General features: G+C 40.4%; 1 protein-coding gene across 4 annotated transcripts in view; it reads right to left on the minus strand.

Annotated features, from left to right (window-relative positions):
• The window catches only part of LOC126349000 (doublesex and mab-3 related transcription factor 3-like), a 739,204-nt gene that overhangs the window by 342,270 nt on the left and 372,051 nt on the right, over window positions 1-24,883 (minus strand). For 2 of the 4 annotated variants that reach the window (XR_007565177.1, XR_007565178.1), the window contains 2 exons: window positions 13,979-14,122; window positions 1,314-13,859 (listed from right to left, as the gene is read on the minus strand). Coding sequence is in view for 2 of the 4 variants with exons in the window: in XM_050002402.1 (XP_049858359.1) it covers window positions 13,979-14,122 (144 nt within the window). In the remaining 2 variants the exon portion in view is untranslated. The remainder of the gene's footprint in view (window positions 1-1,313; window positions 13,860-13,978; window positions 14,123-24,883) is intronic. The other 2 variants (XM_050002402.1, XM_050002401.1) reach the window with 1 other exon arrangement.

Genomic DNA, 24,883 nt, shown 5'->3' on the forward strand with positions numbered 1-24,883 from the left:
AATTATTTTAAATTAGCTTGTCATGCTGTACAACGCAATAAACCCACCGCCAGATAAACAGCTTACCAAGGAATGCTTAACAGAAGTTCACTATCTACATTAGTTTCCCACTGTGCGCTGAACTGCGCTGTCTTCATTTTGGATGGAAACTAAAAGTAGATCATGCTACATTTACTTGTTTTGTGGGTCTCTGAGAGATCGGAAATATTCTACGTGGCTACATCTAGACTTCTGCACCTAGACATCTACTCTTGATTGGGCTGTCGTCGAAAACAAGCTCTGAAGCGCCGGGAACGCAGAGGAATTACCGTGGTCTGGGCGTCAATTTAACTAGCTCGATTATTCTTTCCCGCAGTTCCTCCTAATCAATCCAAGCCACTGGCAGGATATTATCCACGTATACGAGGAGATACTTCTGAGTACTGTGTTTGTTTTGAATTCTTAGCGGACATACTGTACGATAATGTGGAGCTAAGGAATGGGCTAATATCATGACCATTGTGGAATATGTTTTCGCCTCTTGAGGCGTTAACAGCAATAATGAAATTGCGTATAGGTGATCTGACTTGAAAATCTATTTTTTTTCTTTTATGTTTCGAAAGCAACAGTTCTTGTATAGTGGTCCTGTCTCTGCCGTATTCTTTTCCTGACTGTGATTGAAGGTCATATGTTGTAAGACAAAACGTTTTTCTCCTCCACCTTCTCTCTGAGGTGCTATGTGGTAGCCTTGTGTTGCAGATTTATTTTATTACATAGTTAAAATATACTTCAATACGTCCCTACGAACAAAAAGCAGAATTTTAGTAGATATTGAGTATGCAATGATGTCTACGAACTCAACACAGAAAACCTGTTTCGTGTCTACTAACAACGCAGTATCTGGGATTCATTAACACAGAAGATATGTGTTACAGCATTTCTGCTACATATATTTATGATGTGCGATTTCAAGGCGACTCTGCTGCTAGCGAAACGTCACATAATAGTCTGCATTTTCCATGCATGAGTCATTGCAGTGGTTTCACCTTTTGCAGCAAACTATCTGAAGATCTTAGGCAGTTCTATAACAAATTTAGGACAGATTGTCTCAGACACAAATCTAGTTTTACATATGAATGCCAAGGTTACAAAACATAATAAAAATGGTTGATTACAATACCCTTTATTTTTAAGATATGAATACCACATGACTTGATGTATAATACTGTAATCACTGGAAAAGGACTATCCAGTACCTTTCGCTTGCTTTGAAAGGTGAAACCACCGTGAAGCAACACATTATTGCTAAAAACAGATAGTATTTTATTACTTACCACTCGAAGCTTACGGCCAGGTGGCGTGTTGAGAAACATCGCTGCGTCAAGATGAGAGGATATGTAAACTTCATCTTCCACACTCGAAGAGCTTCGAAAGGCGAATACTCATGCAACAGCCGTATTGGTGTTTCACTACGTACAGCAACAAGTTTTGATTTCATGCTCTTTGATACTGTTGACACATGCTCACTCTTCACTCTAACATCTCCTGTTCCTTACGACGCTGTACATACGGAACTGTGACACTGAAGTGACATGCAGATCTTTGCAGTAAGAGAACATGTTATTATATTGTAACATCATCCACTTATTGTAATTTCTTCCACCTTGTTTATTGCTGATCTGTATCATTGTACTGAACAGTGCCAAAAAAATTCATTACATTTTTTCAAAATTCTTTTTTACAGTCAGCTATGAATTCAGTTCATGACAACAACTCAGTTAAAATTTTCCTCTGAAGCATGTCTCTGTAAATCGTGTTGATAAATAATTGCATTCATGAACTGCCACTTCATATCCACCGAACTGGCAAACATGGAAGAATTGATGTTATCACTGAAGTTTAGACTTTCAGTGCAGGATCCAAGAGCAAATACAAAAATACCTTTGTTATCAAGGAAGACGTAATAATCTTTCTCAGCGCATTTTTACTTGAAATAAAAAAGTAAAAAGTGTCTATATCCAGAATACAATGATGCTGTTTCTTTATATTCTGTAGTTTTACTGCAGACGAATCTTTCACAAAAAATCTCACAATTATTTCTAGCCGAACTTCAACGATCACTTCAGTTTCGGTATTTAAAATTCAAACGCATTGTATCAAAAGAATACTGTCCTTAGCAGACGTAATATTCTTCAAACTTTAACTTAATATTGCCTATGGTTTTTTGTTCCTTTATTTTCATTCTCTTCATTGCAGCACCAATGTAGTATACTGGAGCTTGTTGAGAAACTACAAAAGTTCTGCTACATTCATAATGTTATTGGTAAAAATAATTAACAGAAAAATGATTTGTCAGACATACTCACTAATTATGGAAAAGAACAGCACTATCGTTACTGTAATAAAACATTCAACATAAACTTTGAGTAAATCTTCCACAAGAGACTAACTTTTCATGTAGTTTTCGAGTTATTCTGTCTGATTTTTAGCAGTTCCGTGTCGTCTTCTTCCACTCTTGTACACGTAAGTGTCTGTAACGTTTTCATCAGAATGCCTTTTGTTTTTTACTGCAATAGCTACAACCTTTTACCAGCAACTGGAATTGAATGATACTTTTCCTTTTTCACAACTGGAAAATTCTCATCATACGTTTTTTATTACTGTCTAATATCTGCGCAGCACCACACAAGCACAACTTTGGTCCACCGCTATTTCGATTTCGGTAACTTGAGTGCGTATTATAAGCGTAAGTCTTCTGGACTATTCGTTGAACTCTGTGCTTGCATTTTCGACTTCTTATAGTAAGCGTCATTGTCATGTTGCGTCAACGTTTCATATACTTTCTTTTAGTATAACAGCTGTCATCTAAGTTTATATACACAAAACAAGATGTACACCGTTTAAACTCATTATATCACACTTTTACCTACAACTCTTTTGTAGTTGAATCGGTGACTGGTAGACTGCAATCCACTTACCTCCTCTCGAAACGCCGCAGTGATCTCTTATTTTATATAACATTACTTTGTCAGTTACCTCGTTTTTACTTAATATTATTCAGAGATTATATATAAAGTATACAATACCTCATCTCATAGATATTGATTATCTTAGTAATTGTCATTTAGCACCGCACTGTTAGAAATCACAACGTAAAAATAATAAAATAAAATAACTTTTCTGAATATTACGAAATCTAAAATAATGGATGAAATTCAACCACTCCTTTAGAAATGAACACATTTGATTCCTCAAAATTAAGTATTCGTGTTGAACGTACTAGAACAACATATTTTTATTAACTGTTTAACAACGTGTGATATTTTTTTCTACTCGAGTTTTGTCGCTGTTACTAATTACTGTTACCAAAGTAGATCTTAATTTCAATTTCCAAGAACCTAATTTAACTGCTTATGAATGTTCCCATTCTTTTTAGCACGTCTGTCGTTCTGTCGTTGGCATTTGCTATGCAATATCTGAACAAACGATATCAGAGTGTAGTTTGAAAGCTGACCTGAAGTTTGTACACGGACTACCGCCATCTCGCTGACTGCACAGTAAATCATTCGTATTCTGTGGATACATCCCTTTTTCACTGGAACTTTTAGAGAGGCAGGACGAATTGTACAGCCAGACGCACAGAAAACATACATGACGACGAATCCTTCATGTACTCACTATCTGTTCCTCAAGTATGTGACTACTGTATTCAATAAATTTTCAAGTAAAATAGCGTCGTCACTTAAAGGTATCCTTAATTCCTTAACTGTGGAATTGATAGAAATCTTGTTCGTGCTCTCAGTTTTATTCCCGTATTCATGGCAACTCTTCAGTCACCACTTACACGAAAACGAACTGTTTATATGTTCACCATATTTACTCAGTATATTGTGCACCGCTAATACTTCACAGCAAAGGTCGGTAGAATCAGTGGCGCAATTTATTATCAAGATACATCGTACATTCGCTGGTGGTTTCGTGCCTTGCCTAGGCTTCTTCTCTCCCTAACTTCCTGTAGCTGTCACAGAGATTCTGCTGTAAGTTGGTGATTGTCTTATCTTGTAGTTACCGAACTTATAGTGTCAACAAAAATACATATTGCGGTAAGGTATCAGTTTACTGACTCATTTGTTATTAATTTTCATTGCTCCAACTTTAGTCAACATCTCCACCTCTGTAAATATTACTTTTTCTTTTATTCCTAGCAATATTATTTTCTGTGGTTATTTCTGTTTCTAGTTTAATTACTCCTCGCTATCAGAAATTTTGTGTAGTTTTTCGTTCCTTTCATACAAACATTTTATGATACACGAGTTTAAATTTCCTCACTCTTATTTCACCAGTATCCTTCTTCTTTTCATCTTTTTGCAATAATATAATAGGACTGCTTCAGCACTTTCTGCATTCTTCTTATGGAAGTAACATAGCGTTCTCCTGCAAACAACTAATTAACAGAAGTCTTGTTTCCGTAATACCAAACAGAGTAAATATTAGCTCTTTCACGTTAATATATTTTCAGCACTTCTCTTCCTTCGTGCATTCTATGAAACTGTACATCGAAATTGCTGATATTTCTTCCCTTTCTCTCCTAGTGGATCTCTCCTTCCTCGTTAACTTCGAAGTATTTGTCCTGTTTGTTAATACTAAACTACATTTTCCGCCAACAATAATTTTCATTCTGTGCAGCTACAACTTCAACACTGATTCCGTTCACTTTATTCGTTGTTTCCTCTTCATAACAGCAACCATAGCCGAAGGATGTTTCACTGTTTCCGTAGTTCATTAATACTGAATTTTTCTATTACACTTTTTAGTCGATGAGTGGCTATCCTGCACACGATTTCCATTACCTAACACAGCGACAGTCTTTTCCTGTTTCTTCGTTTTTATTACTGAATCCATCTCTTAAGTTTAACTCTATTGCCTGCATCCCTTGTGCACTCCAGTTATCGTACGTTAGTGATTTTAGTAAACTACAATTTTGGTTTCTTTTCCTTTGCGTTGTCGTTTCCTTTCCTTGCTTCTGCACTATATCTTACTCAAGCCCGCTTTCTCTGATTCTTGTTTAATGATTCTGGGTACAGTCTTTTTGACGATTCATACAAAAATATAAGTGTACTGAAGTTTTCCTCCTACCAGTGTTACTAACGACAAAACAGTCGAGGCTGCGTATTCTATGTTCTAACTCTTTTTTCTTTCTCATTGCTATATTCCAAGTCATTTCCCTTGATAATTCACACAGACATAACTTCAGGAATTTTTGTGTCAGTTTTGATACAGACTTTCAAATGATGAGACTGCATACTTCGAGGCATCTTCTGTCCTCAGCAGTGTATTAGACGTAGATGCTTGGTATCGTGTAGTTATTTTCTACAGGATGTTCAGTTTTGTACGCCCTGATTTATTTATCCACATCACAGTAACTCCATATGAAATTAACTTGGACAGTGATGGTAGCTTTTAGGCAAGGCAGTTTAACCAGATTGTCGCAGTGACTGCAGTAGAGATCTTAAAAAAACCACACGAATGTCATATAATCTCACGTAGAAAACAAACTGATAAATTCTAAATTGCAACATATGAAGATCTTCTACCCTGCTTGGAAATCGAGTGAGCTCTCAAGAATTCTTAATCTCCCATATTTCATTGTTGTTGAATTTGTATCGTCTGTTGAGAGCCAAATGACGTTTCGTATAGCCTCAGGACGCTCCGTCTTTATTTTCCACTTCCTTTTATCTTTTAACCCTCTAGCGTCTCAGATCTTGCCACGTGTTACCCTCAAGTAAGGGGCTGTTGACGTTTCACTTCCGGTGTAAAATCCTCGACGACTGTCATGTAGAATCACGTAGAGACCATCAATTCTGAGGAGCAGTATACAGCGTGACTCCGCTGCCTATAATTATGGGTTTTATGCAACCAGCAACACCTTTAAATACCACACACAAGATTTTCATATTCTCTCGCTCGCTACACGCGCCCTAATAGTCCTACAGAGAAAACGAGCGGGTCCTTTCACTGGAGGCTGTAACTTTCTAATTATTCAAGGAAAACGTACAGGATTGACCTTACGAACGAGCTTTTCGTCAATAAAATTTTCTTTAATCTGAGAAGGATCGTGGGTGAGCGATAGTCTCACTTTACATCACGAGTATAGTAAAGAATGTGCTGCTCCAACACTGCAAGTGCTGGACAGTAACTGTTTTAGAAGACAGCCATTGGTTTCCATTACTGCCTTACAATGTCTGGAAAGTGAAAACGTGTTAACGATACGGCATAATCTGGAAATAATGCTAAAAACTCGGGCCATTGATTTGGTGCTTCATTTTCAGACATGTTACGCTGATGAAGTAGACTTTATTACAGTATTTTAATTATAATATTTTAATTACAGTCCTGCAATTCATTTATGTTTTTATAGAACTCTAGTACATTAGTGTGTAGGAGGGACATTTCATAAATAATGCACACTATATTTTTTACTTGAACGTTTTTTTTTCTTTCAATATCTCTTTACACTCCTTCAGTACAGCCCCTCTGCTTCTCTACGACTGAATCCTAACGTCTCAGAAGCTCTATTATGCCATCCAAGACACCACTTCCGTTAATGTGTCGAATGGCTCGGGTAACGGTGGCAGAAAGCTCTTCCAGACAAAGGTAACGACGTCCACGCTTACTTTTTTCAACTTCAGGAACAAGTCGAAGGCTAGTGGACTAATTCCAGGCTGTAGGGAGGGTGTGGCAACACTTCTCATCCACATTCGCGCAGTTTTTTGGCTACAACATTGCCGATGTGAAGTTGCGCACTGTCGTGGAGAACGAGTGGCGCAGCCTCGACAACTGAGGTCGGGTGTTATGCATTTTTCTGCGCAGATTTTGCATGCAGTTACGATAATACACTGCTGTGATACTTGTTTCCCATGGGGCATTATCTGTCGTGATGATTACTGGGCGATCAGAAAACAAAAATTAGCTTTATCTGAGCACATGGAAAGTCTTCCTGTACGTGAAAAACCTGAAGCTCTTCACTCAAAGGACTACGATTTCCACTCTCGTTCAAAGCCTCTAAACCACGTTTCATCAATAGCAGCAATTCGACATAAGAATCCCTGACCTCCACCGTCGAATAGTTGTTCTAACAAGGTTGCAACGCCCATGCGTTTCCGCTTCACATCAGCAGTCAAACATATCTCGTGAAAATTTTTATCTTCTTCAAATAATTTGTGAGAACACGGAATACTGATGTTGGGGAAATTCCCGTGGCTTCAGAGAGCTCCTCACAAGTCGCACTGCGACCTTCAAGAGTATCTGCCACAAGCTTCACACTTCATTCATCTACTGACCTTTTTGGATTTCTGGTCTTGGATTATCGTCTATGCCCATACGACCACCACGAAAACGATTAACTGAACGTGCAACGGTACTATGGTCCACTGTAAACTGACCACATACTTCACTTACTGCACTGTGTATATCTGTCGGATTTTTGAGCCGCGCGGTTTGAGACGCCATGTCACAGATTGGGCGGCCCGTCCCGCCGGAGGTTAGAGTCCTTCTTCGGGCGTGGGTGTGTGTGTTGTTCTTAGCATAAGTTAATTTAAGTAGTGTGTAAGTCTAGGGACCGATGACCTCAGCAGTTTGGTCTCCTAGGAATTCACAAATATTTGAAGATTTTTCGGATTTTTTTCTGTGTAAAGTTTCAACCTTGATGTACGATCTCTGGTCTGACAACAGTCACAGTACCTGAGACCCCCGCAGGGTCCAGTTCTACCTCTCACCAATTTTATGTTAAAGTACATAGTGAAAAATCAAAAACACATGCTTTTTCTTCAAGCTACCAACCATATTTGATGCAATTTTTATTGTTGTTCCATTCAAACAGTCCACTGCAGTGCCAACCTGTGCATTATTTATGAAATATCCCTCGTATTTTAATTGCGGTTATCTGTGGAGTCCTTTTTCTTTGCGCTAATAATAGTGAGCGAGAGAATACGAAAGTCTCGCGCGTGGTTTTTTGAAGGTGTTGCGGGTTGCATAAAACCTCTCGGTAGGTGCAGCTGATTCACTCTGTATATGAAGATATTCTGATCGGATCGGATTCCGTGTGACCTGCTACAAACTCTGAATCTCGTACCTTTCATAGTAGCAAAGTTTGAATAACTTGTTGGGAGACGAGATGGCATTTCGTCTAGCTCCAGCATGCTCCATCTTCTCTGTCCTCTGCATCTCGACGTCTCGCCACGTGGGCGATCGTCGTTCCACTTCTGCGGAGCCGGTATGGTGGCGGCCGGGCAGTGACCGGGGCTTCGCAGCCGGCGGCTCCCCCGGCGCAATTGCAATCTGGGCGCGGCGCCGCACCGCGCCGTGCAACAAGTCAGCGCGAGGCCCGCGGGTGCCCGCAATTATTCAGGCGCCGGCGGTCCCCAGATGTGGCTGCCATCACTCATTCCGTTTGCCGGCGCGGCGCGTAACACATATATTTCGGATGCGGCAGCGGTCGCGCGCCTTCATTATGCATCGCCGCACAGTGGCCGCGCGGCGTCCCTGTTTTGTTGCGGGGCGACGCGGTGTGTCGGACGCTCCGGCTTCTGCTTCTGCTGCTACTGGGGATTGAGCCGGACTTACAAGGCGAGTGCGGCTGTCCTCCTGCTCTGTCCACGTGTTTGCTCAGCTTCGCGGACTGCACGCTACTCCCCTCTCAGCGCAGCACTGTGGTGGTCCATAAACACGATCCGTCCAGTGTTCAACTCTCTGTCACTGTACACATCTGCTGAAACAATGCCTCAGGTTCCTCTTCTTCATGTTTGGCGTATTTTGCAGGGTGAGTAAAAAAAAGGACTATACAATTTTGGAGCAAAACACACTGATGAACCACAACATTATGACCACCTGCTTAATAGCTTGTGTGTCCGCCTTCGAACGAAATACGAGGGTTATTCGGAAAGTAAGGATCGATCGGTCGCGAAATGGAAAATACAGTGAAAATCTGATGAAGCTTTGCACAGATGCTTTGGGCACTGTGTATAGTACGCCCGTCAATCGCATCATGTCTCTCTTTTCAGTTCTAAGCTCATAGTGATAACGTAAAGATGGCTAGAAATTAGCGTATTCCGCCAAGTATGAGGGCCTGGAGAAACATTTCGCCTGGAGCTATACAATCCACATAACATAACTGTCATGCGGTTCGATCTACACGTCAATTCTCGTCCGCACTCTGCAGGGACAATGAAGGTGCTCCTGCAGCGTTTTCGATGGGAAGTGTTTGGTCACCCACAATACAGCCCATAATTCGTTATCCCTGAGCTTCATCTCTGCTCAAATGTTCCACTGGCTATGAAGGCAATATTTTGACACAGACAACGAGCTGCAGTCCAGAGTAGAAAATTGTCGAAAACCACTGGTAGTTGTCTTCTATAATGAGAGAATTGAAAAGTTGGTACAGATGTTTAAGTCTGAGCGGCGACTGTGTAGAGAAGTAGCTGGAAGATGTAGCTAACCGTTGCAAATAAAACAGTTTTGATTTTCACTGTGGTTTTCATTTCGCGACCTATCGTTTCTTACTTTCCGAATAGCCCCCGTACATCACTGATTCTGAGTGTCAGGGATAGTTTGTAGGTAGCTTATTGGAGGTTTGTGGCAGTAGATTTCTACGCACAGATCATGTAATTTGTGTAAGTAACGGGATGCTGATTTGCATACGCGGTGATTGCTTCCGACAGCAACCCAGATGGGTTCCACAGGTTTTACTTACATCAGGTGAATTTCGTCGCCGAGACATCAACGTGAGTTCACTATAGTGCTTGTTCCGTTTTACGGCGCGGCGCACTATAGCACTGTAGCACGAGTCTGGCTCCGAGAATGGACAATTATAGTGCAGAAAGGTCACATCGTCAGCGGGGAAGACATCGACCAAGAAGTGATGCAGATTTTTCCCAGCTGTCAGCGTGTCTTCGATTTTTGTAGCAGGTCCGGTGCAATTGCAGGAGAATGTCTCTGAGACCATAATACATCCATGGCGCGCTGTAGGTTTCGAGACGCCGTTCACCTCGATGACGGCATTTGTGGAGACGACTATCGACATAGCGTGGCAAAAATATGATTCGCTCGAAGAGCCGCTACGTTTACATTGATCTAAGGTAAAATACCGATGGTCCCGTGCCAACTGCTGTCGTAATTGACGGAGGTTCATGTTCTACAATGTACAATGAACGGTGTGTTCCGAAACACTTGTGCGTTCCCCAGCATTGTGCTCTTCCGGCAGAGATGCCACAGATCACCATCTGTCCTACTTCACAGAGCAGACAAATCTCCTAACACCACGTTCAATGAAGAGTCTTGGACGTCCAACCATTTAGCGCCTAGCGGTACACTGTCCTTCTACCTCTTTTCGTAGATGCTCACGACAGTAGCACGTGAACATTCGCCCAGCTTCTCCGTTTTCGGGATACTCGTTCACAGGCTCTGCCCTTTGTCATAGTCGTTTATCTCAATGGGTTTCTCCAGTTTCAGCTCACATCTTCGCTAGGGTGTTCCCTCGCCCGGTCTGTTTCTCTTACATATTTTTGCTACGCGTCACGTGACCGCAACGCCACCAGCGCCGCGGTGGGCGGTAGGCATAATTTTCTGGCTTATCAGTGTAGAAATTTATTGAAGTAATTTACACAATCGATAGAATTGTCATTTTTTAGCAAACAACCTCTAGTTTCACATAATACTGTCAAGAGTCATTCTGGTTGGATGTGTCTACCATTTCTGATGCGGCAAACATCCCACCGGTACCCAGTTTATTCCCCCATTCGTTGCAGTAAATCCGGCGTGACTTGCACAACGGCAGCGTAGATTCGATCTTTCAGGTCGTCTGCATTGTTTGGTAGGGGATAAACATACACTCGATCTATAATGAAACCTCAGAGAAAGAAATCCAGTTACGTCAAGTCTGGGGAGCGAGGTGACCATGCGACTGGCCCTTCAGGACCATTCCACCGATCTATGAATCGTTTATCTAGGAAACCTCGAACTACTTCCGTGAAGAAATGAGACGGTGCACCGTCATGCTGGTAGTAAACCTCTCTAACGCGGTCATCGTCATCGATATGTGGAATTAAGAAGTTTTCAAGCATATCTGGGTACACAATACCAGTGACAGTTTTCTCGATGAAGAAGAAATGGCCGCACACTTTCAATGTGCTAAGGGAAGTAAACACAACAGAGTACTTGTGAAAAGAGTGAAATGTATCTCTCCTTGGAGGTTCTCTAGAGTATTCAGTGCGAAATTAAGCCGAACAGTTTTTTTGCAGAATACTTATCATGAAAACAAAATACACAGCGAGTACGCTCTGCACCAGTGAAAGTACCAGTTTTAAGTGTGTACCACACTGGCGCTTCTGGTGGCGGACCGGGGGACTGATGGATTATGTGAATCAAACATGAGGTTGTTTGCTTCAGAATGACACATTACCGATTCTTTAACTTACCTCAATAAATCTCTATATCATTCCAAAGTTGTAACGTCCTTTTTGACTCACCCTGTATAAGACCTTTTTCCCACTCGACATTCAATATTTTTTGTATTTCCACTGTCAAAAATATCTTTACCTTTTTCATTATCTTGCAAAATTTGCTATTTTTTTTATTCTTCTTCCAAAACATCTCAAACATAACTGTCATTGACATCGTCGCTTTTTTTTTCACCACAGTCCAACAAAACTTACGTCTTTTCTAGTCTATAAATCCACACCTTCCATGTACCGTAGCTCTCCTCTTATATATACTTTCCATGAGTGTAGCATCATAGAAAAAAATGAAAAAATAGCAAACACTGCTTTTAAAACAGTTCACTAAATCACTTCTGTTAACCTGAAAACGTTTCATGTTTACTTTTTTCAGCTTATTATGTCTTTAACTCTTATTTTCTGGCTGTTTTAAGAAATCTGTCGAAAGTACCGCTCACTTAAAACGTTAACTTTTTCTTCATTCACTTCCTTAAAGCCACTGTCATTTGGCCGACATTTGTTATCAAGAAAAAGTCATCTAACTCTTCATGACCTGAAGCAATAACTTTCAAACTAAATCATCGAAATTTTTCTTCACTCTTCGCCAGTATAAAAACACTTTTCACTCTTCGGCAGTATAAAAAGATTCTAACTGACACCCGCAGTGGATCTCCTTGTATAGACAATACAAATATTTGTGTATAGTTATGTAAGAACACTAGGAAATAGTCAATATAAAACAGTTTATTAAATCAGCTTTGTAAACCTAATAACGTTCACTGTATAAGACTTTCAGCTCATTAGCCTTTAGCGCTTATTTTTTGCCAATTCTAAGAAATCTGTATCTCTCACTCTAATTACTGAATTTTTTTCTTTCTCGTTATTGTCAAATCCACTGCATCTAGTCCACTAACAGCACCACTTTCATTTCCATACACGTGAACATTAGGTATAACATTTCATTATTCTGTAAATACTGTTTGTCATATTTCATAACAAAACGGTGTTGAATCATTTGTACACACACAATGTTCTCTTCTTACATGTTCCTTTATATGCTCACATCCTGTAGTGGAGTACTCCCATGAAACGTTTTCTTGCTTCGTTGGTTGTCTCTCGTACGTCATATTATTTTCACAGTGCATAGGCGTTGCGCTAATACAATCTTCTCAAAATTATTTCCTGCTGTCAACAACAAACTTTCACACGTAAACTAAAATTTATTCAACAACACTCTTCTGTGCGTGTCAGTATTTGCCTGTAACAACAATTATACGTTCTGGGATACAGGTGAAAATTTAGAAGCAAATGAGGCATGAAAAATCTCCTTTTGAAATTCGTAATATTGTTTCCTTTCTTTTTGTCTTCTTACTGTTCGATGTTTTGAGTTCTGCAAGTTGCATACATGTATTTTAATATACACATTTGTATATTTGAATTTTTTTCAGTAATTACTATCTATGAATTTTTCTATGCTGCTCACGCTGTTTAACTGATGAAAAGTACATTTTTTAAGACGAAATAGTATTATTAAGCTTTAAAATGTGAAATTCATTTTTTCTCTCTCTCTAGCGCCATATTTTTGCCTACGTTCCATGACTGCGAATTCATGCTTTGTAATTTCAAGCTATTATTTCCGTAATCAACTCAATCAAATACTATTACTTTATAGATATTCTCGTGGATGGAAAAGTTGTCGTTATGACGTTGTCTTACTGTAAGTTATGCTCCTCATTCAAGCACGTAAATATGTATATGTACTGCTTATTTACAAAAAAAATCCATAATTCGATTTCTAAATTAAGGAAAACAACGTAGTTTTCTCTCTCCTAGCGCTGTGGTACCTGAGTAAGAAAGTGATATTCGTTAAAATGTTTACAACAGAAAATTCTCACCATTTGCATTTACTCAAAGTCTAAAACTTTTCTGATATTTGATGGTTCCTCTGACACAACATGGTCATTCTATTTACCGACTTCCTTTTAAGTTACCTTTGAGTGAGTAACACCAACTACACAAAACCTAACTCAACCAGAGGGGCTCACTACACAACAAAACTGCTGCCATATCTCTTGCTGTTTCCTATACATGCCGGTCCTGTAATTGCAAACATATTTTCTGCTGGCGCTTACTGAGACCGTACGCACACTTGCACGAGTCCTAATTCGCTTTATCGTTTCCCTCTTTTTCTCTTGGAGACAAATAAGCAATGTCAATAGTCTACATGAATCAGTTACATCTGCTATCAGTAAAATCCATCTCATCCTTTGCCCCTGATTAAGACTGACGTTATAGTATCCCGAACGTTTTCATAAAAACCAAAACATATTTTCCCGCGACAGATAATAACAAACAACGTCCACACTTCCAAGACGCTAGCGTTCGACGGGCCTATGAGGTGAAAATAAAAATAAAAATGATTAGATTCGGAATAAATTTCACGAGACAGGTTAAAAACTTATTCGTGTATAATAGTCGACAAAGATTTAATAATGATGATAGTAACCAACCTTCCAGAATGCGGTTGTACGCTTCTTTGACGTCGGACTTGGCGTCCTTGAGAACAACGTAGATGAGAGGTAACGTCTCCACTGGGAACCGGAATGTGTCCAGAATAGCCTGGATTGATTCCCGAAGAACCTCCGTGTTTTCACCTGGAAAATAAGACCCAGTATGAGACTATATGCCACACTGAAAACAACAATATTTTTCAAAATTTTAGTAGAAGGTATGTGCCGACTATTTATAATAGTAATGATGACTGTGAAAAGCAACTTTTGTCCAAGATTTTGTCTAGGATTTATTTATTCTCAATCAAAATGAAAATGTCACTAAAGTGAGGGTTCTATTATGTTTAAATATTTATATAAATGCACAGACCTGAGAAGAAATTTATGGTGCTTTCGAAATTCAGCGGAATAGCATGCTGACGGCATTTTACTGTTTTAATTTATTTTGGCATATTGTCAATTGGAACCAATCTACATCTACATCTACATGACTACTCTGCAATTCACATTTAAGTGCTTGGCAGAGGGTTCATCGAACCACAATCATACTATCTCTCTACTATTCCACTCCCGAACAGCGAGCGGGAAAAACGAACACCTGAACCTTTCTGTTCGAGCTCTGATTTCTCTTATTTTATTTTGATGATCATTCCTACCTATGTAGGTTGGGCTCAACAAAATATTTTCGCATTCGGAAGAGAAAGTTGGTGAGTGAAATTTCGTAAAAAGGTCTCGCCGCGACGAAAAACGTCTACTGGCATAGTAATCCAAATAAAACAAAAGTCTAGGTTACAATTGGCGACTTTGGTTCACTGTCATCATAATACCTAATCCTGAAAATCCACCAGCATAAAGCAACTGCAGAATGGGATATTAATGCCAACAAGTACATGACATATCTAGCAAGAAGAAGCTGAAATTATGTTACATGCATCCATTAAGTACATCTCGTGCTGTGGCTGAGTTATGCCGTTGGATTTCAAAGAAGATATCTGATTATGGTCAGTGCACCGAGACCGATAACCTATTAATAAAAAAAATGAAACATGGACTGCTGTTTTATTTGTATCGTTTAAACATTTACGAGAACACAATCAAATTCTTTGACCATATGGTGTCCTTTTCATAGTGGGCTCGTGAGTTAGAAGCATGAACATCGCATGTTAAAAAATGGTTCAAATGGCTCTGTGCACTGTGAGACTTAACTGCTGAGGCCATCAGTCCCGTATAACTTAGAACTACTTAAACCTAACTAACCTAAGGACATCACACACATCCATGCCCGAGGCAGGATTCGAACCTGCGACCGTAGCGGTAGCGCGGTTCCAGACTGTAGCCCCTAGAACCGCTCGGTCACCCAGGCCGGCCATCGCATGTTGACATTGCGGATATGACCCTCCACAGAAATGTGTGGATAGTTAGAAGTGTGTTTTTAAAGGTGCGGAAAATAATATCTACATTTCTCAATAGTTAAGAAAAATTAAGATCTTACGACAAAATTTTTGCCATCTTGTAATACACCTGATAGCGTTCTTAGTGTGTTGTTCAATTCGGAAGCTGTTGGACGCAAATCACTTCAGGCATGTTCTTCTAAAACCGTGTTACGTTACTGAGCACAGTTGTTCAACAGAGAGATCTGCTTCGATTCTAATGTCCTCGGCGTCGACGCTGCATTGAAATTTAGTCTTCCTTCCAATCAAATACTTCTAATGAATCGTTCTTGTGTGTTCCAGGGCAAAGTCAGGAGAACAGAATCTACCATTGAAAAAATGTTTTTAGAATCTCATTTGCTCCGTGATCAGCCAAAAATTAATCATTTTCGGAACGGTAGTGCGTGAAACGAGTCTGTACCATTCTGTCACCTGATCGCTAATACTTGACGATACTTATCTTTTTTATGAATCATTGGATACCGTTCAGATTTTCATTATGTGTCTCTGAAAATTGAACAACTTACTTTCCTTGTGGGAATTTTCCGGATCATTATGTTGTTTGGCGACTAATACTTGAAATTACACTTATCTTCTTATATATTTTGTATTATATTTTGAAAATTCATAACTTCCCCTTTCACGTTTCTTATGAGAATGTTCATTATTCTTTGAAACTGGTTTTGTTTTTTTCATCAACAGCTACAAGATACTTATATACTTAACATCATCCAAATCACAAAATTTCATTACCAAAAATTATACCTGGGGATATATAATTGTTTTTATCCTTAAAATACTTTTGTGTACCGATTTTTACGTTTTTTACAATTGCCAGTTCCGAACTGCTGTAACGGTACCTCACAAACTCTTTGCGGCGACTAGGTTTTCTGTCTTTGTTTACTGCATTGTAACGTTTTGATGAGAGTCTCTGTTGTTTGTTCAAGATGGACGACGTGGGAAGCCAAGTCGGTAACTTGCTTCCAGGTTGAATAGTGCGACGTTTTGTACTGTGGAATATCTACGGTCAAATCAGACTGTATCTAGAATGTCATTGGGTTAGATAGAGCAGCAATCACTCGTAGAATTATGTTGCTTTAATATGACATTTATAGTCACAACGCAGATCAGATTTCGAACTGTGTCAGATCATTATCAATGCAGTGCGGAATTGTAGCAGTTGTTCGTGTTCAAGTGAATGCTTGCTTGTGCTTACACAAGCAAGCATTGGAAAGTCAACATTTTTAACCAGTATCATTTGGTACGTACATAAAGAGAAGCATAGTACTGTCCAAGTCGATTTCAAGAACATGCTGTGATCCATTCAACGTTGAGAAGGTAGTGTTCTTTTCGTAAACATGTCGAGTGCAGGTCCTATGAAGGAATCGTACTCCGAATTTCACAGGACAGCTAGCCGAGCCAATAATTTCTTGGAGGAATCCAATGAGTATATTTATTGCCTAGTAATTACTGGTACGATTAATTTAGGATTATCCTATCTACAATTTCGTTTTCGTACTTAAAGTATTATAGTTTCTGCGTTAGTTGTTGCTGTAAGAAATGTTGAAACTTAACTATCCTCATTTAATTATTATCGTAATTGCTGAACTGAGGGAACGGGGTTGTTAGATGCACAACATGTTTAACTGGAGATAGAATTTCCTATAGAGCCAGGAGGGCAACGGCGGATCAGGAGAAATTTGAGACAACAACAGCGCCAGTTAAATTTGGGAGAGTGCAGCTTTAGCCTTGGGACTGGTACTGCAGTTTCATCCGCTGCCCCACAACGAGGGATTGAGTGCAGGAAGGGGGCAGGGAAATGGAGATGATGTAGGGGTGGGGCGGGGGGAAGGTCGGAGTGCGTGAGGGGGAGGGGGGGGGGGGGAAGGGGCAAGACGATGCGTGTCTACCTAGCGGCCAGCCTGGCTGCGCAGAGGTCGCGGTGGGCGCAGAGAGATTGAGCGTCACCCACCCACGCACCAATTGCTGCAACCGCTTCTGGTCCACAACTCGTTCCTTCCTGTCTGTTTCTATTCACGGCCACACAGCGACGACAAAGATGTGACGCCGCGAAGATTGCCTGGTTCTGCGTGTCGATGGTGGCATTTGGTCAGTAGGCGCCCTGCTCGAATCATGCCGGTTGAAAAAAGTTTTCGTAACCAGGAGCAGACCAGCCAGTAGTACACTAGCACAGGGAAAAGAGAGGGGTCGAGCAGCTTCTGATCAAAAGAATGTAGAAGGAGCACTACTGGTCTGGGCTAAATTCTCAGTCAATGCAGTTTCGACAATAGACTGATAAAAAGTAGACAGAACTTTAGATGGAGGTTTTAATGCTTTAGGTGTTCCACATAGTCTCCCACACCTGAGTGCATCATACAGAAGTTGAAACTTTCGCAAATGCCCTTCTTTGGGATGCCGATCAAATCGCGCATTGCACCTGCTTCGTTGTTGATTATGTCGTCAAAGGGTTGAGGCTTCAAGTGAATTTCAGCACGCTGTCGCTTTGTAGTATGTTAGTATTGATAACATCAACTCTCGTCACCCACCATATTTTTTTTTTTTTTGCAGAAAAGAATATCTATTTCAACCACTGCTGTCCACGCGTAGTTGTTTTTGTTCGGGGGTCAAAGCGTGCTGGGCAAACTTTGCATATGCTTTTCTCTTCTTAATTCCGGAGAATCTCTTTAACACTTCATCTACATCTACATTATTACTCTGCAATTCACATTTAAGTGCTTGGCAGAGGGTTCATCGAACCACAATCACACTATATCCCTACCTTACCTTTCCCGAACAGCGTGCGGGAAAAACGAATACCTGAGCCTTTCTGTTCGAGCTCTGATTTCTCTTATTTTATTGTCATGATCATTCCTACCTACGTAGGTTGGGCTCAACAAAATATTTTCGCTTTCGGAAGAGAAAGTTGGTGACTGAAATTTCGTAAATAGATCTCGCCGCGACGAAAAACGATACACAGGATAAACCATTGATTTAGAGATGTTACTCTGTGGTGATTTGAGATGGAACAACGTTAACACATTATGGTCACATGCCAGTTGGTCAATATTGTCTGCTAACATGTGACAGGTCGGAACACATCTGTTGTTTAGAGTTGCTAGTTCAGTCTGCCACAGGAGACAATGCGCTTACGTCGCTTATACGACAGGAATAACACCTGACTCGTAAGTTTTTGGACGGGCGGTGTATTCTACCTGTCGTGAAGGTTGATGTCAAAGATTACGAGCAAGAAAAACGTGACTTATGACCAGTCTTTGGGTTTTACAGTCAAATAAAGCATAACACGGGAGTACACTTTTGATTTTTGCACGTGACTGCTTGCAATTTTCTGTTTCATTTAATAATTATTAAAAATGGGTTTACTCATCCATATCAACCAAGTTTTCTCTTTTGGTTTTCTTTTCTGAGAGTATGGCTAAAGTTGAAACACCTATTGACAGACAGAACCGTTTGTTATTCACAGTCAGATTCGTGGAAGGCAACTGCCCTGGGCTAACGCAACCAAATCTATTACGTGAAAGCACCACACAACTCGGTTTTATTACGTTTCATAAACACATTTTTCGTGAAATTGAACCAAATCTATTACGTGAAAGCACCACACAACTCGGTTTTATTACGTTTCATAAACACATTTTTCGTGAATTTGAACTAACTCTGTCGAAAGTTGCAATATCTCTGAAGAGGTACCTAAGTTCTCACATAAGATTAAAAATCATCATGAAAAGAAAGATTACTTCTCATTCAGGCTGCCTACAATAAGCAAAATACGTTTCTGCTTTCATATTTCTCTTATCAAATGCTATCATTTGATATAAATTATGATGACACTCCCTGTTATTCTGATTCTGATGATATTATAGTAAATATTGTTTTCTCGTGTCTCCTCCGTTACTATACTTACGTCAAAACGTTCATATTATTTTAATGAATAAAGAATCGACGTTCTGTGAGGGGCTCTGTTTTCTGTTATTAGTTATTGAATTGTGAAGTCAACACGCTTTCAGCCTGAAGTAATGTTATGTTAAATACCCATTAGTAGAGGAGCTATGTCATCATTATGGCATATAACTGGGTTGACAGCTGAACGGAGTGGCCGAGCGGTTCTAGGCGCTACAGTCTGCAACCGCGCGACTGCTACGGTCGCAGGTTCGAATCCTGCCTCGGGCATGGATGTGTGTCATGTCCTTAGGTTAGTGAGGTTTAAGTAGTTCTAAGTTCTAGGGGACTGATGACCTCAGAAGTTAAGTCCCATAGTGTTCAGAGCCATTTGAACTGGTTTGACACACGAAAAGCGACGGAATAAGTCACACAGCTATAAAATAATTACTCTCAGTTGAAGTCGGGAGTTGAATTTTGAGACAGGAGGTGAAGGACGCCTGTGCGGTGTGTTTCTGGGATAGATTTCGTACGTTGTCTTATTTCAGCCATGTTCATTTTTTAGACATTGTGTAAGTAGGCTGTTTAGGAATTTTTATTGGTAACACCACCTCTGTACGACAATCACTGGCTGTGCTGTGTGCAGTCTGTGGCTGGTTGGCATTGTTGTAATATTCGCCATTGTAGCGTTGGGCAGTTAGCTGTTAACAGCGCGCAGCGTTGCGCAGTTGGAGGTGAGCCGCCAGCAGTCGTGGATGTGGGGAGAGAGATGGCGGAGTTTTGAAATTTGTAAGAATGGATGTCATGAACTGCTATATATATTATGAGTATTAAGGTAAATACATTGTTTGTTCTCTACTAAAATCTTTCATTTGGTAACTATGCCTATCAGTAGTTAGTGCCTTCCGTAGCTTTAATCTTTTATTTACGTGGCAGTAGTGGCGCTCGCTGTATTGCAGTAGTTTGAGTAACGAAAATTTTTGGTGAGGTAAGTAATTTGTGAAAGGTATAGGTTAATGTTAGTCAGGGCCTTTCTTTTGTAGGGATTATTGAAAGTCAGATTCCGTTGCGCTAAAAATATTGTGTGTCAGTTTAAGCCCCGTATAATTGTTCAAAGGGGACGTTTCATATGTCTACCCTTAGCCGAGGATACTTCACTGGAATCTTCTGATTTTTTCTTGTTGTTTGTGTAATTAGTATAGATTTTGTTTATTGCTAGCGCGTAATTGTAGAGAGAATCTCCTTTGTAGTTGCAGTCTTTCATTGTTGTACAGTAAAACAGGTGTGGGACGCATGTAAATTTGCACTAAGTATTTCGCAGCTGCGCTTGCAATTAACTAGATATTATTTTCAGTGCTATGTTAATGTGTTCTCTTATTTTGCTCTTCAAATTGTGTTTTTATGTGTTGTCGTGTGAAATACTGTGACAGTAAGGGCGTGTGAAAAACGTAATACTAGGCTCCAAAGTAAACTGAGAAATGACAGTGAAGACGGATGCAGTATGTTAGCGCCACCGTGTAATCAATTAACTAATGTTCAAAGTAGTAATTTGGTAATTGAGCTTGGGGAAATGGAGCGGGCTGCAAATTATGGTGTAGGCAATGAAACAATTAGTGAACAGGGAAGCATTATCGATCGATTGGTCGGCAACAGCTCGCCTCAGGATTCCGAAATGACAGGACACAATCTTGCAAATACTGTAGATTTAGGTATTGCGTCCTTGCCGTTTTCTCAAATAAATCAAGACACATTTTCGGCTTTTCAGAATGCCAATACTGCCGGTTCAAATGCACTGCCGAATAGCACTGAGGAACATGTTTCAGACACCAGTGCATTGTTATTACAGTTAATGCAACAAATGGGATTAAGGCTACAAAAGTTAGACACAACACTTGAACAAAATCAAAAACAAATGGGACAAAATCTTCAAAAGTTAGACACAATGGAACAACACCAGAGACTGCACACAGCGCAGCCAGTGATTTTCATACAGAGGTGGGGTTACCAATAACAAAACCCAAACAGCCTACTTACAATTGCCTTTCTTTGTCTTAATAGATTGAATAAACTAATATCAATTGTACAATGTATATCGTTTATTTTACTCGTTCGTACAAGGAAATAAACCGCAAATCAAGGGAGAGTCCGATTCCGACTCGTGTTCTCTAGATGAGACGACGATGCTGAAGAGCTAAAGGTAAGAGTCTTATGCACTAAAGCCCTAGATTTGATGGTGTACTTATTTTGCATCAGTACCTACATACAGATTCCACAGGCCACCATGAGGCGCATGGCGAAGGGCACCATGTACTACTCGTAGTCATTCCCTTGCCTGTTCCAGTCGCAAATGGAGCAACGGAAAAAACAACTGTTTGTCTGCACACTTCCGTACAAGCCTTATTGCTCTTATGTTGTCATTGTGCCCCTTACACGAGATGTATGTTGGTGATAGTAGTCTATCGCAAATTCCGATTCCCTATACCTTCTCAGTAACATTTCTTGAATAGAATGTCTTCTTCCCCCCAGGTACTCCCATTTGAGTTCCTTAATAATCTTCCGTAATACGCTTCGATTCTACTCTCGTGTTGCTAGAACCTACCGATAATAGATCTAGCAGCACGCCTCTGAATCAAGTATTCCTTTATTTCGGCCTTGTGGGGTCCCAATTACTCAAGCAGTACTCAAGAATTGGTTGCCCAAGTGTTCTGTAAGCGGTCGGCTTTATACAAGAGCTAAATGTTTTAGAATTCTGAATATGTTTAAATCTAAAATTCGCCTTCCCTACAAGCAACCCCTCATGCTCGTTCCTTTTTATGTCGCTTTCCAACGTTACGCCTGAATATTTAATCGACCTGATGTGTCAGGGTGCACACCACTAATATTGTATTCGAACATTACGGGATTGTTTCTCTTACTCACCTACATTAACTCATATATTTCTACATTTAGAGGAATCTACATGAAGGCTCTTTGATAATGACCAGAAACTCAGACAGCTCTCACTCTACACTCAGAGCTGATAGCCGCCGCTGACGAATTGAAGGCAGTCCCGTAAAACACCTAGAAAATGTGTGGACGGTATTTTTTTACAAAGAAGCAAGTAAAAAGTCTAGTCTACATGGGGCCTAAAGTGCGTAACTTAAGAGGTATGAGCACTTGTTTAGCTTCAATGCTATGAAACAGATCTCTTCTACTACAAAGTCTTTGTTTCCATATTTTGGGAGGATGACGTAATGACCAAAATAAGCACAAAATGTCTGGTAAACACGGGGTCTAAAATGCATATTTTAAGAGCTATGGGCCGCCCGTCGTGTTCGAGCGGTTCCAGGCGCTTCAATCTGGAACCGCACTACCGCAGCGGTCGCAGGTTCGAATCCTGCCTCGATGGATGTGTGTGATGTCCTTAGGTTAGTTAGGTTTAAGTAGTTCTAAGTTCTAGGGGAGTGATGGCCTCAGATGTTAAGTCCTATAGTGCTCAGAGCCATTTGAACCATTTAAGAGCTATGAACACTTGATCATCTTCACAAGTGTGAGATACATGTCTTCTAATGAACATGTGCTCTTCAGGTACACATTTTACAGCCGATGTTTACTAGACTTTTTTGTTTTGTTTTGGTCCATACTACCTCCTCCCATAAATTGAAAAGCAAACAGCTTGCAATATAAGAGATGTGTTTCACAGTGTGGAAGATGAACAAGTACTCATATCTCTTAAGGTAAGCCCCTTAGAGCCCTCGTTTACTAGACCTTTTTCCTTGTTTTTATGTAAGGAATTTATCACTAAAGTTTGTCGGTCCCTGTACGCGTTGATGCTATAACGTGATAAGCAACCTTGATACCGCGCATAGTGATAGCAGGAGCACTGGTATTACTGCGAGCAATTAGTGACAACGAAATAAGCAGGCCAGCTACAAATCCAAACTGAGCACAACATCGCGTCGAGGCACGTCACGGCAGCAAAAAGGGCGGCGCGTGGCGAACCACAGCCAGACGGAGCTGTAGCAGCGGCCGGCCTTGGCTGGTCGCAGCAGGCATTGTGCAACTGGCGGTGCGGCACGTTTTGCCGAGGAAATTGCGAAATGGTATCACTTAGGCTAGCAGGCGCGCATAAAATCTCAAGACTAACTGCAAGGTACCGTCTGAAAGTGGGAAGGAGAATGCCATAAGTCACTGATAATGGACGCTTGCGGTCGCATAAATTACATAGTGGTTGCATTGTTATATCTTACATGTCTAACACACGCAGTTATTACGGTGTAAAACAAGCTGCCATTTTCATATAATTCAAGCCTACGCCATTGCCTACGTGCTAAAATTTTACTTACTGCTACTCGGTGTGGATGTTATTTCTCTCTCCATTTGTTGGCATAGACACCGCAAAGAGAGAGCGAGAGACGGAGGAGGAGCGAAGAAGGGAAAGAGAGAGAGAGAGAGAGAGAGAAAACTAAACGAAGAGTATAGAGCGTTTTCGTTCGTACGGCACGTATAAATCATCAATGAATGGTGGTAATTTTCGGTCCAGTTGTCCGTTTTCGTTTTTATGTTAGCTCGTTTTGTTTAAATACAAAGTTAAAAGCTCTATTGCGACTTTTAATCATCATCATCATCACTTAAGACTGGTTATGCCTTTCAGCGTTCAGTCTGGAGCATAGTCCCCCTTATAAAATTCCTCCATGATCCCCTATTCAGTGCTAACATTGGTGTCTCTTCTGATGTTAAGCCTATTACTTCAAAATCGTTCTTAACCGAATCCAGGTATCTTCTCCTTGGTCTACCCCGACTCCTCCTCTACTGCTGAACTCATGAGTCTCTTGGGTAACCTTGCTTCTCCCATGCGTGTAACATGACCCCACCACCTAAGCCTGTTCGCCCTGACCGCTACATCTATAGAGTTCATTCCCAGTTTTTCTTTGATTTCCTCATTGTGGACACCCTCCTACCATTGTTCCCATCTACTAGTACCTGCAATCATCCTAGTTACTTTCATATCCGTAACGTCAACCTTATTGATAAGGTAACTTGAATCCAGGCAGCTTTCGCTCCCATACAACAAAGTTGGCCGAAAGTTTGAACGGTGCACAGATAACTTAGTCTTGGTACTGACTTCCTTCTTGCAGAAGGGAGTACCTGAGCGGTCACTGCATCAGCTTTGCTACAACTCGCTTCCAGTTCTTTCACTATGTTGCCATCCTGTGAGAATATGCATCCTAAATACTTGAAACCGTCCACCTGTTCTAACTTTGTTCCTCCAATTTGGCACTCAATCCATTTATATCTCTTTCTCACTGAAATTACTTTCGTTTCGGAGATGCTAATCTTCATACCATAGTCCTTACCTTTCTGATTTTAATGTCGCAAAAAAATCAACTTAGCATTGTCAAACTCATAATTGTTGTCATAATATAAACAACAATGTGGGAAATACTGTAACCAGCCACTAGTTTTTTAGAAATCATTTTATGGTATCGTTACTGCTTTCAGGCCTGAACCCATCGTCAGGCAGTAGCATTGATTTCTTGGCTAGTTTAACGTTTCTGTCCTAAAATATAAAGGTTTGGTGATACATACTTTAAAAATC

Source organism: Schistocerca gregaria, chromosome 1 (genome assembly GCF_023897955.1).
Source record: "Schistocerca gregaria isolate iqSchGreg1 chromosome 1, iqSchGreg1.2, whole genome shotgun sequence".
In the NCBI taxonomy this organism is placed as follows: Eukaryota; Metazoa; Arthropoda; class Insecta; order Orthoptera; family Acrididae; genus Schistocerca; species Schistocerca gregaria.